General features: G+C 45.1%; 1 protein-coding gene across 2 annotated transcripts in view; it reads left to right on the forward strand.

Annotated features, from left to right (window-relative positions):
• The first annotated feature begins 2276 nt into the window (after positions 1-2276).
• Positions 2277-15524, forward strand: part of si:ch211-212o1.2 (uncharacterized protein LOC492735 homolog) — a 170167-nt gene continuing 156919 nt past the window's right edge. The window contains exon 1 of one of the 2 annotated variants that reach the window (XM_063066915.1): positions 2277-3088. In XM_063066915.1, the coding sequence (XP_062922985.1) occupies positions 2926-3088 (163 nt within the window). In that variant the 5' untranslated portion in view covers positions 2277-2925. The remainder of the gene's footprint in view (positions 3089-15524) is intronic. The other variant, XM_063066914.1, reaches the window with a different exon arrangement.

A 15524-nucleotide genomic window follows, 5' to 3' on the forward strand; every position in this document is an offset into this window, starting at 1 on the left:
TCTTGATTCATACCCAAGCCCTCCTTCCCCACCTGCCTATTATCCCACTCTCACCTGGATCCCCATATCACCTGCCAGGTCTCACTCCTCACCGCCCCCCGACTCTTTTGTGCCAGCTACCTCGCCTCTCTCTTTCCATTTCTGAAGAACTCCAAATGTTGACTGTTCATTTTGCACTGTAGATGCTGACTGATCCACTGATTTCCTCCAGCATTTTGTCTGTTGCTATCTGTATGGATAATCAGGTTCCTTTGAACATAAGCATTCCCCAAGTAGCTCACCAGTTTTGTCTAATTGATGGGCTCTGGCCATGTTCCGTGTGAAAGTGACTAACATAATTCTTCTTTTGAAAACATAGCTTTGGGCTTCTAGGTGTCAAACGTAATGGTTTGGAGCACGTTATCGTCATTGCACTGCAGATCACAGGAAAATTTCTGTTTAACGTCAGAGTCCGTAATCATGGTGAGAATTGTCCAATCAAAATATTAAAGGGCTGTAAGCTAATCTCAGAGCACATATTTACTTATTTAGTGATACAGTGCAGAGTAGCCCCTTCCAGCCTTTCGAACCACATTACCCCAGCAAGCTCGATTAACCCTAAGCCAATCACAGAACAATTCACAATTACCAATTAGCCTACCCGGAACACCGTTGGACTGTGGGAGGAAACTGGAGTGCCTGGGCGTTCCTTACCGAACTGAACTCTGTACTCCCGAACGCCCCGAACTGTAACAGCATTGTTTTAACCACTACGCCACCCTGGCAGTTGGTATTTAACATACCAAGAGACTGAAAGTATCATTATCTCACCCCTTATTTTAATGTGCTCTGCTGTAACCACTTGTAAGTCAGACTGGACCCGTGTCAAATCCATTCCTGGAATAAACACGCTGTGGTACTTCAGCGAAGGGACAGGCAGACGTGCTGAAGCTTTCTCCCCGTCACACCTTGGACCTTACAGAGGGACTCTTCACTCTCTCTCCTACCAACCCCTCACACCTTCCACTGATCCCAATTCAATCAGAATCTTTTAGTTTCCCCAGAGACGGCAGGCGCTGGAATCTGCAGTAACAGACAATCTGCTGGAGGAGCTCAGGCAGAGAGTTGGGGCCATGGAAGGAACACTCTGATGCAGGGTTTCGATCCGGGCACCTGTGCTCCCTGTCCACCAGAAAAAGCAGGATCTCCCGGTGGCCACTCGTTTCAATTCTACTTCCCATTCCCATAGCCTCCTCTACAGCTGCGATGAGGCCACACTCGGGTTGGAGGAGCAATATCTTATATTCCGTCTGGGTAGCCTCCAACCTGACGGCATGAGCATCGATTTCTTAATTTCCGCTTATTACACACCCCTCTTCACCATTCCCATTCCTGTTTCCCTCTCTCACCTCATCTCCTTACCTGCTCACCTCCCTCTGGTGCTCCTCCCCTTCCCTTTCTTCCATAGCCTTCTATCCTCTCCTGTCAGATTCCCCCTTCACCAGTACTGATCTCTTTCACCTGTCAGCTTCCCAGCTCGTCACTTCACCCCTGCCCCCTCCCGGTTTCACCTATCACCTACCACCTTGTACTTCTTCCTCCCCCCCCCCCCCCACCACCTTCTTGCTTTAACTTATCTTTTTTTTCGGTCCTGACAAAGAGCCCCAGCCGGAAACGTCGACTGTTTACTCTTTCCCAGAGATGCTGCCTGATCTCGGAGTGCCCCCAGCATTTTGTGTGTGTTGCTGGGATTCCCGGCATCGGCAGAATTTCACATGTTTGTGCCAGAGGAAGAGGCATGGCATGGACAGTTGTAATATTTAAGAGACATTTGGATTGGTACGTGGAGGGACTTTGAGTGTTACAGGCTAAACTTGGCCAACTGGGACTAACCAGGAGGACACTGTGGTCTGGATGGTCAGTTGGGTCAAAGGGCTCGTTCCTGGGCTGTTCTACTCTATGATAGTATTGTGGGCCGAAGGGCCTGTTCCTGTGCTTGCACCTGTCCTTTGTTCTAAGTTGCTACATCTACTCACTACACTAACGCTACGCCTGGTTCTGCAGACATTTTTGCTGCCTAAATTTCCTGCCACGATAGCATCCCTAAGGCCTTCATTCCTGTTGGTTCCCTTCATGACATCCCCGGATCCCCTTCACTCCACTCTCAAACTCGGTATGATTCCCCTTCCCCTCACCACTTCCTTCCATCATCGGGCAGCCAGGGCGGACGCTTGTGTGATCTGGGAACGGACTGCAGTGGCGAGTTTAAAGCGTGCATCGGCAATGCAGAATGGAATCTGTTGGACCTGCACGGAGACGGATGTCCTGCGAGATTTTTGATTGCGTTAACATCATATGGACCGAGACAAAGTGGCCAGACATGAACACTGTTTCTCTGTCCACGTATGGTTTCTGACCTGCTGAGTTTTCCCAGCATTATGTTTTATTTTCTTAGTTACTGTTTTGTTTACTTAATGCCGCTGCCCCGTATTTGAAAACCACCCAGCAAAAGTAATAGGAACTCTGTGGACTCAGTTTACCACCTGAGCACGGTTACTTGTGTTGCATTCTGACATTTGCTGGTGTGCGTGTGGTTTTCTCGTTGCTTTCTGTGTTCGGGCAGCGAGAGTCGGGTGGAGCGCAGGCAGTCCGTGCTGGAGCAGGCTGCTGCACGCCTTCCATTGCACGTACGGGGCTGCACGTCTTTCCGTGCCGAGAGGCTGCGACTCTCCTCGCTTCTCGCCGGCCCGCCCGCAGCATATCCCGGCGCCGGTTTTGCATACAGCTGCTGCTGAGGGCGTGGGCTCTGTCCTCTAGTTGCTGCGGGCTTTCTCACACCGAGCCCCGGGCTTCCCCTGCGCCAGCTGGGTCCCGGCTCCAGGCTATCAGATCCCCGGGAGCCCGAGCTTGAGCCGCCGGCTTTTCCTCTTCTGCGGGGCGCGGGCGATGGCGGCCGCATTGCTGTCGGAGACGGAGATCGAGCAGCAGTCCATGGCCGAGGAGGACCCGAACGGCAACGAGCACGGCGCCGGGGCCAGGAGCAGCACGGTGCCGCGCTGGGGACCGCAGCACGCTGGCGCCAGGGAGCTGGCTCAGCTCTACTCGCCGGGTAAGCCATGCCAAGGTGCCAGCGGACAGTCTGGGCACAATCTAATTATAGCTGAGTGAACCACCCGCCTCGGTACCACTGACATCTCTGTTTGCACTGCCAGGCGGAGCAGGGAAGGCCAGGGGAATTACAACAACGCAGAGACATTACAGTAACATTACTCTGAGGTTTATACCATAGGACGGGGCCATTTGTCTCTCCGTGTCAAAATTCATCCCAATGACCCTGTTTTTCCCCGCAGGTAATGTTCCCTGCTTCAAACATTTTGTCAAACTTTCCCTGAAAAGTTAAACTAGTCTGTCCCTCAACCACTTATTGCTGGAAGGCATCTATACACCAACTGTGTATGGAGTTTAGCACTCTGATTTGTCTTCATTGCATGATCTGTCTGGACGCACGCACACAAAAGCTTTTTACTGTATTTTTGGTACATACTTCAATTATAAACCAACAGAGCACTGGACATTACAGCACAGTACAGGCCGTTCGGCCCACAATGTTGTGCTGGTCTTTTAACCTACTCTAAAATCAATCTAACATTTCCCTCCAACATTTTGTATCAACCAAGAGTTTGTTAAGGGAACTGTACCTGCCTCTGCCACCACCCCTGGGCAGGCAGTCCGTGCGCCCGCCACTCGCTGTGTAAAGAACTTAGCTCCGACATCCCCGCTGTATTTTCCTCCAATCACCTTAAAATCATGCCCCTTTGTGTTAGCCACTTCTGCCCTGGGAGTGTTATTTCCATAATTGCAATGCTGAGATGTGGGATCCCGATGGTTCAGTTACCCCTATCGATAGCCTGGGGAGACACAATGCAGAGGGCATGCTGGTGTATCAGCGTTGTCACATATGCTGCTTCTAACAAAAAAATTACTTGACAGTACTCAACAGGGCTGGCATCTTCCCTGGAAACTAAACCAAAGTTAATGTTTATTTCCTGGTTTGGTTTCAGAATTGCAATAGCTGTTTTTTTTCGCTTTATATTCACTAGTCCCAACTATAAGCCGTGTACACATAATCCAGGCAGACACACAGGAGCCCTACCAAGTGCTGTGTTAAGGAGGTCCATTTGTCAAGCCAGGCCCTAAAGTGAGGCCTGTCTGCTGTCTCAGCTCTGCCCTGTGCTGCTCTTTCAAAGAAGAGCCGGGGTGCTGTTGGGAATCTGGGCCAATACTTATCAGCAAACACCTCCAAAGCAAATCAATTAATGATTATCACAGAGTAGTTTGCAGGCTAAATGCAAACTAGAAGAACAGCACTCCTATTCTGCTTGGGTAGCCTACAACTCAAATGCATGAAAGTTGGGAGTTCTCTAGTTTCAGGTAACTTGATCCTCCTTTGTCCCTTTCCCTTTCTGTCCCCCCATTCCCTCATTTACCCAGGCCTTGAATACCCAGCTGCATTCCCTTCTCCCACCTACTCCACCTGTCCATCACCCTCACACTCCTCTTACTTGGGTACTCACCAAGCCCATTCCCATCTGACCACCATCCTGTCCCACCAGGTTTCATCATTATGCAGCCCTTCACTCTCTCAACCGATCACCTCCCAGTCTCTCTTGCTGTTTCCACCCTTCCCTCCCCAACCTGACCATGTGTCAGTCACCCCTCCTGGTCTCAATCCACCGATGACATATCAGCCTTCCCCTTCACCTCTTTACGCTGCCTGTCTTCCCACTGTTCTTTTTGTCCTGATGAAGGGTTTTGACCGACAGTTTCCCTTCACAGATGAGCTGCTGAGTGCCTGCAGAAGCTCTAGCTTCCAGCATCTGCAGTTTGTAGATGTTTGATGCATAAAAATGGTAGTTTCCTGCAATCCTTTTCAAAAGTACTTTTCATGTGAAGTTTCTTGGTATACTGTGTAATTTCATTTACAAGTTCTCATTGCCATTAAAGAACCTTAATTTTTTCACCATAAGTAGTATTTGTCTTGATCTAAATTTAGATACAACATTTAAAGAAAGCTGTTTGAATTCTAGGCTCTTTAATTAAAGTTTGCAGCTCCTATTTAACTTTGCAGTCAAAGTTGTGATCATTGCTTTAGGGTTTTCAAAAATATCCTCTGACAAGATTATATAGAGAAGCATAGAGACACTGTCTTTGGTATTTAGCTTTGATTACTAACCTAAAACCTTGAATATTTCATTCATATACAACATTGCTGCTTTTTAGAGCAGTTCATGGTTGATCCCACTAGAGGATCAGCTATTCTTGATTGGGTGTTGTGCAATGAACCAGAATTGATTAGCGAGCTGAAGGTAAAAGAACCCTTAGAGGCAAGTGGTCATAATATGATCAAATTCACCCTGAACTTTGAGAAGGAGAAGCTAAAGTCAGATGTATCGGTATTACAGTGGAGTAAAGGCGGATTACAGAGGCATGAGAGAGGAGTTGGCCAGAATTGTTTGGAAAAGAACACTGGCAGGGATGATGGCAGAGCTGCAATGGCTGGTATTTCTGGAAGCAATTGGGAAGGAACAGGATATAGACATCCCGAGGAAGCAGTATTCTAAAGGAAAGATGACACAACTGTGGCTGACAAGAGAAGGAAAAGCCAACATAAAAGCCAAAGAGAGGGCATATAATAGAGCAAAAACTTAGTGAGAAGTTAGAGGATTGGGAAGCTTTCAAAAACCAACAGAAGGCAACTAAAAAGTCATTGAGAAGGTAAAGATAGAATATGAAAGTAAGCTAGCCAATAATATTAAAAAGAATACCAAAAGTTTCTTCAGCAACGTAAAGTGTAAAAGACGAGAGAGTGGATATCGGACCTCTGGAAAATGACACTGGAGAGGTAGTAATGGGGGACAACAAAGTAGTGGATGAACTCAATAAGCATTTTGCATCAGTCTTCACTGTGGAAGACAGTAGCAGTGTAGTGGAAGTTTCAGGTGTCAGGGGTCATGAAGTATGTGATGTTACCATAACTAGAGAGAAAGTTCTTTGGAAACTGAAAGGTCTGAAGGTAGGTAAGTCACCTGGACCAGATGGAGTATCCTCCAGAATTCTGAAAGAGGTGGCTGAAGATATCATGGAGGCATTAGTAATAATCTTTCAAGAATCACTAGATTCTGGTATGGTTCCAGAACAGTGGAGAAATGCAAATGTCACTCCACTCTTCAAGAAGGGAGAGAGGCAGAAGAAAGGGAACTATAGGCCAGTTAGTCTGACCTCAATGGTTGCGAAGATGTTGGAGTCGATTATTAAGGATGATTTCTCAGGGTACTTGGAGGCACATGATAAAGTAGGCTTTTGTCAGCATGGTTTCCTCAAGGGAAAATCTTGCCTGACAAATCTGTTGGAATTCTTTGAAGAAGTAACAAGCAGGATAGACAAAGGAGAATTGGTTGGCATCGTGTACTTGGATTTTCAGAAAGATTTTGACAAAGTGTCACACATGAGGCTGCTTAACAAGCTACGAGCCCATGGTATTACAGGAAAGATTCTAGCCTGGATAAAGCAGTGGCTGATTGGCAGGAGGCAAAGAGTGGGAATAAAGGGAGCCTTTTCTAACTGGCTGGGAGATTGGGGCTGAGAGGAAAATTGGTTCAGCCATGATGAAGTGGTAGAGCAGACTTGATGGGCCAAATGGCCGAGTTTTGCTCCTATATTTTATGGTGTTTATGAGAACACTGTTACTTTTATGAACATTGAGTAATGTATAAATAATTATATTAGAAAGCCGGTTTTGGTAATATCTCACAATCTAGCAATATAAATGTTGACTTAAATACATAATTTCTATACAGCAAACATTTCCACTCTGCAAAGTAATATTGGCTTGTGTGATGTAGGTTAAGTGATAAATAAATCTAGCTGGGATACGGGGAAGAAACAGGACATTTTGCATCTTATGAGCTGGCAGTCATTCATTTGAAGGTTGGAACCTTCAACACGACAGTTCATTTTGTGATAGAATACAGAACAAAGTGTACAGTGCAGTACAGCCTCTTTGGACTTCTGTGTTCTTTATAAGGCATGTTCTCTAATCCAGGCAGCATCCTGGTAAATCTCTGCACCCACTCTCAGGCTACCATAACCTTCCTATGACGGGGCAAAAAAGAACTGAAAACAATATTCCAAGTGTGGCTTAACCAGAGTTTATAGAGCTGCAACGTTACCTTCCTGCTCCTGAACTCAATTCCCAACTAATGAGGGCCAACAGACCATATATCTTCTTAACCACTCTATCAAGTTGTGTGCCCACTTTGAGGAATTCTGTGGATGTGGACCCCAAGATCCCCGTTTCTCCCCACCGCTAAGAATCCTACCATTAATCCTGTACCCTGTCTTCAAGTTTGACCTTCCAAAGTATATCACTCCACTCTTTCCCAGATTAAACTCCATCTGCTACTTCTTAGCCCAGCTCTGCATCCTATCCATGCATCCTGATGTAAACCTTGACAACTATCTACACTGCCAACAACTCCACCAATCTTTGCGTCACCTGCAAGCTTCGTAACCCACCCTTTCACTTTCTCATCCAAGTCATTTATAAAAATCACAAAGCGCAAGGGTCTCAGAACAGATCCCTGTGGAACACCATTGGTCACTTTGCTCCAGGCAGAAAACATTCTATCTACTACCACCCTTTGCCTTCTGTGGGCAAGCCAACTTTCAGTGTCTGCCCAAGTTATGTGCTTAACACTGAAATGGGATTTGAACCTAAACAACTCTTGTTCGTGCTATGTTTCTCCACCTGTCACCTTCCCTTAGTATCTGAAATTCATTCATTCCATTCGCATAATGTTTGGCTTGCACTCCTTCCACAGATGCCGGAGCGCGGCGACTCTGCGAGCTGCTCTCTGCAGATTTACCAATTTATCGGTGGTGGGAAGTGGATTAGAGTGTTTTTATTTTGTAATGTGATCCTCTCGTGTGAAAGTGGAAAAAACACCGACCCAAGTCTCCACAGAAAATAACAATAAATTTAGTTGTTTATACAAATGTTCCTAGTAACTGATTAGTAGAGGTAAGACTTGGAGTCATTCATGCTTTATGAAGTGGGTACTGCAGCTAAGTCGTTTTCCTGAATTGAGGATGCAGTTTATTCCCTCATTGTGGCCCATTGCCAGTTGTGACATCCCTAAATTGGCATATCAAATATTCCTGGCATTCAAATGTGACTGAATATCCAATATGGCACAGAGTTATTAGATTTGACTTTGACTCTCATTTTAATGAGAGCTGCAAACCTTATTTAATTAAAGAGCCTAAAATTAAAATGGTTTCACTTAAATTCATTGTCTAAATTTAGTGCTAGACAAATACTACTTGTAATGAATAAATTAGGGCTCTTCATCAGGAATAAGAATTGTTTTGCCTTTTAAATAAAATTAGATCCGTGGTATTTTAAATAGAGTTGGAGATGGCACTACCTAATTGCAGGGTTAGTAATTTATTGTTCATTGTATAACTGAGGTCACAGGGTTCAGGTTTAATCAGTGGTGAATTAGATGATTTCTGTTGGATGACGATTGGGGCCAATAATTGGCCTCAGCATCCTTCAGTTAAAGGGAGGGAAACCTCCAGAAGGTTCTTGGTGATGATTGTGATTCTCTACCTCCTGTCAGTATAATGGATGTCAAGAAAGAAAGGATCGGGTATGCAGTGATAACTCTTAAGGTTGAATAACTTCTATGGAACAATTGCTCATCAAGTTCCCTAATCGTAGCTGTGTGGTCAACTGGGAGAAGCAAAGGCATGTTTTAAAGAAACAGGTGAATTTAGGGGAAATATTATTTGGGAAATTAGCTGCAGACCCTGAAGATGATCAAATTGAGATCCAGTAGCAATGCGTTACATCATCCACCATCTCACCTTTCATACACTGTGGTTTATCAGTCACAGCAATCAACTGAATATGTGTAGAGTCCAAACAAACTGCAGGAACTGGCAACTTCTTCAAATGGTTCACTACCTTTTACAAAAGGAAGCAGTTGCTGCCTAATCTATTGCTGTGTTTACAGTTTATGTGCATTGCCAGCACTCTCAACAAGTTTTGCCTGCTCTGTTTAATTCAGGTCATCTTTCAACATAATTACAGTCTAATTTGTTCATCATTTTCAACACTTAAGTTACTTCTAAATCTATGCTATTCCAGAGCAAGTCATTTCAGCCTTTGATGTCTATTCGATTGTTCTCATGGAGAATTTTACCAGGGTCTTCATTTCGCTCTGCGTGAGGGAAGCAAAGCCGAACACAGTACTTCTAATAAGGCTGTGCTGGGGGTATGGGCATGACTGGCATAAAAATACCCTTAGCTCTGGTAATTCTCCCAGCCTGTGATGTGGGGACCGTGGGACGGATTCTTCCTGTTGAGGTTCTCTGTGAAGAAAGAACCTTTGCTTAGAGGAGAAAGCTATAACAAGCCTGCCCTTAGAGGGTATTAGACAGCTGGCTAATTCACAGAGAACTGACAAACTATCAAACCTTTTACAAACACTGATGCACGAGACGTTCCAGAATATTCAGAAGCTTAGGTGTTAAAGGAAAGCAGAACTTACAGTGGTGCTCTAAAGTTTGTGCACTCTGTAGAATTTTCTGCATAAATATGACCTAAGGTGTGATCAGATCTTCACGTAAGTCCTAGAACTAGATGAAGAGAGCCCAATTAAGTAAATAATACAAAAAAACATACTTGTTCATTTACTTATTGAGAAAAATGAAACAATATTACATGTATTTGTTGGAAAAAGAATGTGAACCTCTGGGGTAATGCCTTCGACAAAAGCAACTTGGAGTCAAGTGTTCCAATCAATGAGATGAGATTGGAGTTGTGGGTTGTAGAGGTGCCCTGGCCTATATATAAAAAAGAAAGACAAAAAGTCAGGTTACTGATAGAGCCTGCTCTTCTCAAGAAAGATCTGTTTATGTGCACCATGACTTGATCAAAACAACTTTCAGAGGACCTTAGAAGAAGAATTGTAGAGATGCACGAGACTGGAAAAGGCTACAAAAACGTCTCTACGGACCCGAGTGTTCATGCAGCAAGAGAGATTGTCTGCAAATGGAGAAAATTCAGTACTGTTACTATTTACCCTAGGAGTGGGCATTCTGCAAAGATCACACCAAGAGCACAACATGCAATGCTGAAGGAGGTGAAGAAGAACCTAAGGGTGACAGCAGAAGACCTGCAGAAATTACTAGAACTTGCTGAAGTCTCTGTTCATGTGTCCTTAAGGCATCTGTTAGTCTTGCGAGACCATGGATCTGCACCTGGAAAGTCTTCACTCTCCAGGGCACAGGCCTGAGCAGGGTTGTATGGAAGACTGGCAGTTGCCCATGCTGCAAGTCTCCCCTCTCCACAACACCAATGTTGTCCAAGGGAAGGGCATTAGGACCCATACAGCTTGGCACCAGTGTCATCGCAGAGCAATGTGTGACGACACGTTGCCTCAGCTGGGGCTCGAACTCACGACCTTCATGTCGCTAGTCCAATGCCTTAGCCACTTGGCCACGTGCCCACATTCATGTGTCCACTAAATAAAAAAACACCAAACAAGAATGGTGTTCATGGAAGGACACTACAGAGGAAACCACTGCTCTTCAAAAAGAGCATTGCTGCATGATTCAGGTTTTTAAAGGACCACCTGGATATTGTACATTGCTTCTGGGACAATGTTCTGGGGACAGATGAGTCTATAAAGTTGAACTTTATGCACGTTGCTATGTTTGGAGGAAAAAGGGCAGTGCACACCGACACCAAAACCTCATCCCAACTATGAAGCATGGTGGAAGGAGCATCAGGTTGAAAGTTGTAAAATTAGTCAGCTCCATCAAGGGTACGAGCTGCCGTAGTATCCAAGGTATTCAAGGAGCAGTGCCTCAGAAAGGCGATGTCCATTACTAAGGACTCCCATCACCCAGGGCATACCCTTTTCTCACTGTTACCGTCAGGAAGGAGGTACAGAAGCCTGAAGGCACACACGCAGTGATTTCAAGAACAACTTCTTCCCTCTGCCATCCGATTCCTAAATGGACATTGAACCCCTGAATACTACCTCAGTTTTGTTTATATACACGTTACTTCTGTTTTTGCGCTCCTTGGCATTAAAAAGTGAAATTAAAAAAGTGGTTGTAGATATACTTGTCCAACTGTGGAATAAGGGAGAGGTGGGATGGTGAGCCATGGTGTAGAGCTGCATATACAGTAGCTCTGGTCATCATATGACCCAAAGTTTGTGAAAACCTACTAATTTTGAGACTGGTATACAAGTCACCCTTGCCCTTAATTCAGTCCACTTCACTCTGAAGTTCTGTGAATAGCAAGAGTTTTTGCAGATGCAGAAGTCATACAACGTCAGTTTCACTGTGCATGTTGGATTTGTAAAACTCAGTTCATATCAACTCACTGCAGCAGGTCACACTTCAACTATTGTTTCTACTTTGTTCATGGGATCTTTTCAGTGGCACAGCTGTCTTCTCCAAACTTTTATGAAATGCTTCTCCCATGCTCTTCAAGAAATTAAGGCAGTTCCTCTGAAATTGTCTGCCTCCGAGTCTGAAATTGCCAATTTGCTGTCAGACTAATGCTTCTGTATTCTCTGGGACAGCTCACTTTGGTACAATCCCCTGAGCGTCTGATTACCTCACCTTCTCATCTGCTCATTATCATATCTGGCTCCACTCATCTCCTGCCAGCCCCTCCCCAAGCTGGTTCCATTTACCTGTCACCCCTCCCCAAAATCAGAACCAGGTTTAACATCACTGGCATATGTCATGAAATTTGTTTCGTGGCAGCAGTATTGCGAATACATAATAATAAAACTATAAATTAGGGTAAGGAATTTTGTTCCTTAAAATGTTGAGTGTGTGTCTTCACGCTCTTGTACCTCCTCGTAGGTGGTAACAGTGAGATGAGGGCTTGCCCTGGGTGATACGGATCTTTAATGATGGGTGCCACCTTTTTGAGGGAACACTTTTTGAATATATCCTGGATGCTGGGAAGACTAGTGCCCATCTTGGAGCTGGCTGAGTTTACGACTTCCTGCAGCTTTTTCTGATCCTGTGCGGTGGCCCGTCCATACCAGATGGTGATGCAACCAGTTGGAATGCTGTGTGTGGTACATCTGCCTATCCCCTTCCAGCCTTTATTCTTACCCTCCCTCGTTCTGCTACACTGGAGGTTAACCTGGGAGTTCACGGATGCTCGGTTAATGATAGGGGTTCATGACATCAAAAAGGTTGGGACCCTTGGTACAAAACACTGGCAATTTTTACTGTCCTCTCTCAGTGCTGATGCAAGATCTCCACCCAAAATGCCACTTTTCTCCTTTTTGCCTCCACAGAAGCTTCTTGACCAACTGAGTTTTTCCAGCGTTGTGTTTTTTTTTGTGAACATTATCCACTGCTCCAAGTCTGTTTCAATTTCATGCTTGGCCACTCAGTGTTTCTGTTCTCAATACTTTCAGTCTGAGTAGTTCATGCCACTTTGATGCATATCTACTTCACCCGCTGACCTGCAGTGATGTGTACACATGCTTAGCCTTTACTGTTGCTCCGACCTCCACAATTCACTCTGTTCTTAATGGCTTTGAAGTTGTATCTTACGTGATTATTCACTTCATTGCATACTTATGAATGTATCATGTTACTATTTATTGCTGTGCTTCGTTACCACATCTCTGGGCTCTCAAGCTTGCTTGCTTATTTGCTTTCCGTCCCGCGTGTCACGTTGCCAGTCAAAAGGACTGCTGTCTAATTGTACGTGAGTTACTGCATTGCTACCTGTGCCTTGATCACTGTACCCGCCCTTGCGGAGAGAGCTACTTGTACTCATGGTACTGTTGTACCACTTTGCAGTTTCTCTCATTGTTGCTGGTAGTTACCTAGTAGTTATTGATCTGCCATTTTCTCCGATTGCACCCTGTTTGTTTCTACCTGCTGCCTGACAAACCTTTCTCTCCTCCTATCTCCAGTGGCTCAGGTGGGGCCACTGCACCCAGAAGTGTGTGGGATCCCTCGACTGCACCCCTGAGCGATCATCATTTCAAAGATACTGTCATTCAATTGGACAGACTCAATCCATTTTATGTTCCTGAGGCAACTGGACACCTCCGTCTCTCCTAGACGCTCAGCGTTTTACTTCCCATGTAACTCAGAGGTCCCTCTGTTGCTAAAGAGCCCAACATAATTCTTCTCTGCCTTATTCTGGCCTGTGATGGATTGTTTTGGCATAGTATCCATGTACAATGTATGTTGCTTTACGATTGGTGTTAAATATATTGTCCTTATTACAGTGCAGTAGATACTGTGGAGTATTTCTCTTTCCATCTTCTCAACATCTCATTCTTCCATGTGTACGGGTACCCCTTCTGGAATGGGCTCATCAACTTCTGTACCCTGAACCCACTCAAACCATACGGGAGCCTCCACCTTTGGCAACTGTCGCCATTCTCAGGGGTTCACCCCCCCCTTACAAAATTTGGCCCATTCTGCGATATCTGTTGTGCTTGTGTAGTGCCCCGTGTAGCATCCATGCCAAGACCTCTCACCTTTTGCACTCAGGCGACCTACTGGTTTTTCTCCTGATCCACGTAACTTGGCCAAGTCCTGCCGAAGGGTCTCGGCCCGAAACGCCGACTGTTTATTCTTTTCCACAGATGCTGCCTGACCTGCTGAGCTGCCCCGGCGTTCTGTGTGTGTTGCTCGGCCAGGAGGATGGTCTTGCTGCCAGTATCACCTCTTGTTGCCTTTTCCCCTATGTGCTTCTTAGAAGAGTGGCCAGAATGAACCAGCCTCAAGTTTTTAAATGGCATCTCTGTGTTAGTGGCCCTGCTACTTGCAGCCTCAAACGTTAGATTCGCTGTTTTAAATAGTATTGCCTTAAATTTTCTGATCAGTCCAAATGCATAGTAAGTGATTCTGCAATGGCCAATCTAAAAAGGCTTGGAGAATCTATTTATTTGTTTGTTTGTTTATTTTATCTATATATTTATTAATTGATTGAGATACAGTGCAGAATAGGCCCTTCCTGCCTTTCAAGCCGTGCGATCCAGCAAACCCCCTATTTAAACCTAGCCTAATCGTGGGACAATTTACAATGACTAATTAACCTACCAGCTGTTATGTCTTTGGACTTTGGGAGGAAACTGGAGTACCTGGGGAAACCCATGTGGAGACGGGGAGGACGTACAAACTCCTTACAGGCAGCGGTGGGAATGCACGATCCTTCCTTGTCTTTAGGCTGAGCAGGCGTTGCTAGTCATTTCCTCTGGCTGCATGTGTCAGACTTGTAGCTCTTTTAAAATCTCCAGTGACACAGAGGACTGAGTTGCCCCTTTGGCTTTTCAGTCTTTGTGGTGCAAGGGTACTCACGAAGCTCTCAAATGCCTCTGGCCCTGCTACCAGGAGCAGTGCCTCTGTGTTTCAGTAATCTGTGCATTCCCTCAGGACCTCGATGATATTGTTTGCCTTCATGAACATCAACAGAGAGGGTAGTTAGTATCTATTTCTGTCTCTCAGGTTTCCTGACACATGTGGCATGTCCACTGTCAGCCAGCAACACTGCTCTACTTAGTATACCCTGTCTCAATGTTCTTTGCACCCCAGTTACTCAACCAGTAACATTGCAAAGTCAGTGCCCACTTAGTGACTGAAGTTCCTTTTGTGCTGTTTGTAGAAGCACATAAAGAGAGAGGGAGAGAGAGAGAAAGAGAAAGAGGGAGAGAGAGAGAGAAACAGAGCAGTCTTTAATTTTTGAGCAGTGGCTTTTAATTAAACTACAGTGTATAAATATGTGAACAACATATGAAAAGTCTTAAATTGTAGATTCTGGTTCTGAAGCTATGCTCTGGATAATGTACTTTCAAAGATTAACTTCTTCAAGAAAGTGACAGAACAAGTCGATGAAGGTGGAGTGGCGGATGTGTTGTCTGTTTATGGATGTACGTAAGGCGTTTAGCAAGGTTCTTCATGGTAGAAAGTCAGGAGGCATGAGATCCTGGAAAACTTGGCTGCAAGGATTCAGAATTGGAGGTTGGCGACTGGTGATGTTCTGCGACCTCTGCTCTTTGAGATTTTTATAAAGGCTTGGATGAGTAAGTGGATGGGCGGCTTAGTAAGTTGGCAGTTGACTTGAAGATTGGCAGTGTTGTTGATAGTGTAGAAGTTTGCCGTAAGTTACAGTGGGACGGTCTTTGAATGCAGAGCTGGGCCAGATGGAGTTCAATCCAGGGAAGTGTGAAGTGTTTGGAAAGTTGAACTTGAAGGTGGATTACAGGGTTAATGGCAGGAATATTAGCAGTGTGGGGGAACAGAAGCATCCTGGGGTCCACGTCCATAGAGTGCTCAAAGTTGCCGCACAAGCTGACAGGGTGGTTTAGAAGGTGTATGATCTGTTGGCCTTTATTAGTCAAGTCCAAGTGCCATGAGGTAGTGTTGCAGCTCAGTTAAACTTCTGTTAGACCATGTTGTGTTCTGCTCAAATAATTTTA

The sequence above is a fragment of the Mobula hypostoma genome, chromosome 14, assembly GCF_963921235.1.
Source record: "Mobula hypostoma chromosome 14, sMobHyp1.1, whole genome shotgun sequence".
NCBI classification, from domain to species: Eukaryota; Metazoa; Chordata; class Chondrichthyes; order Myliobatiformes; family Myliobatidae; genus Mobula; species Mobula hypostoma.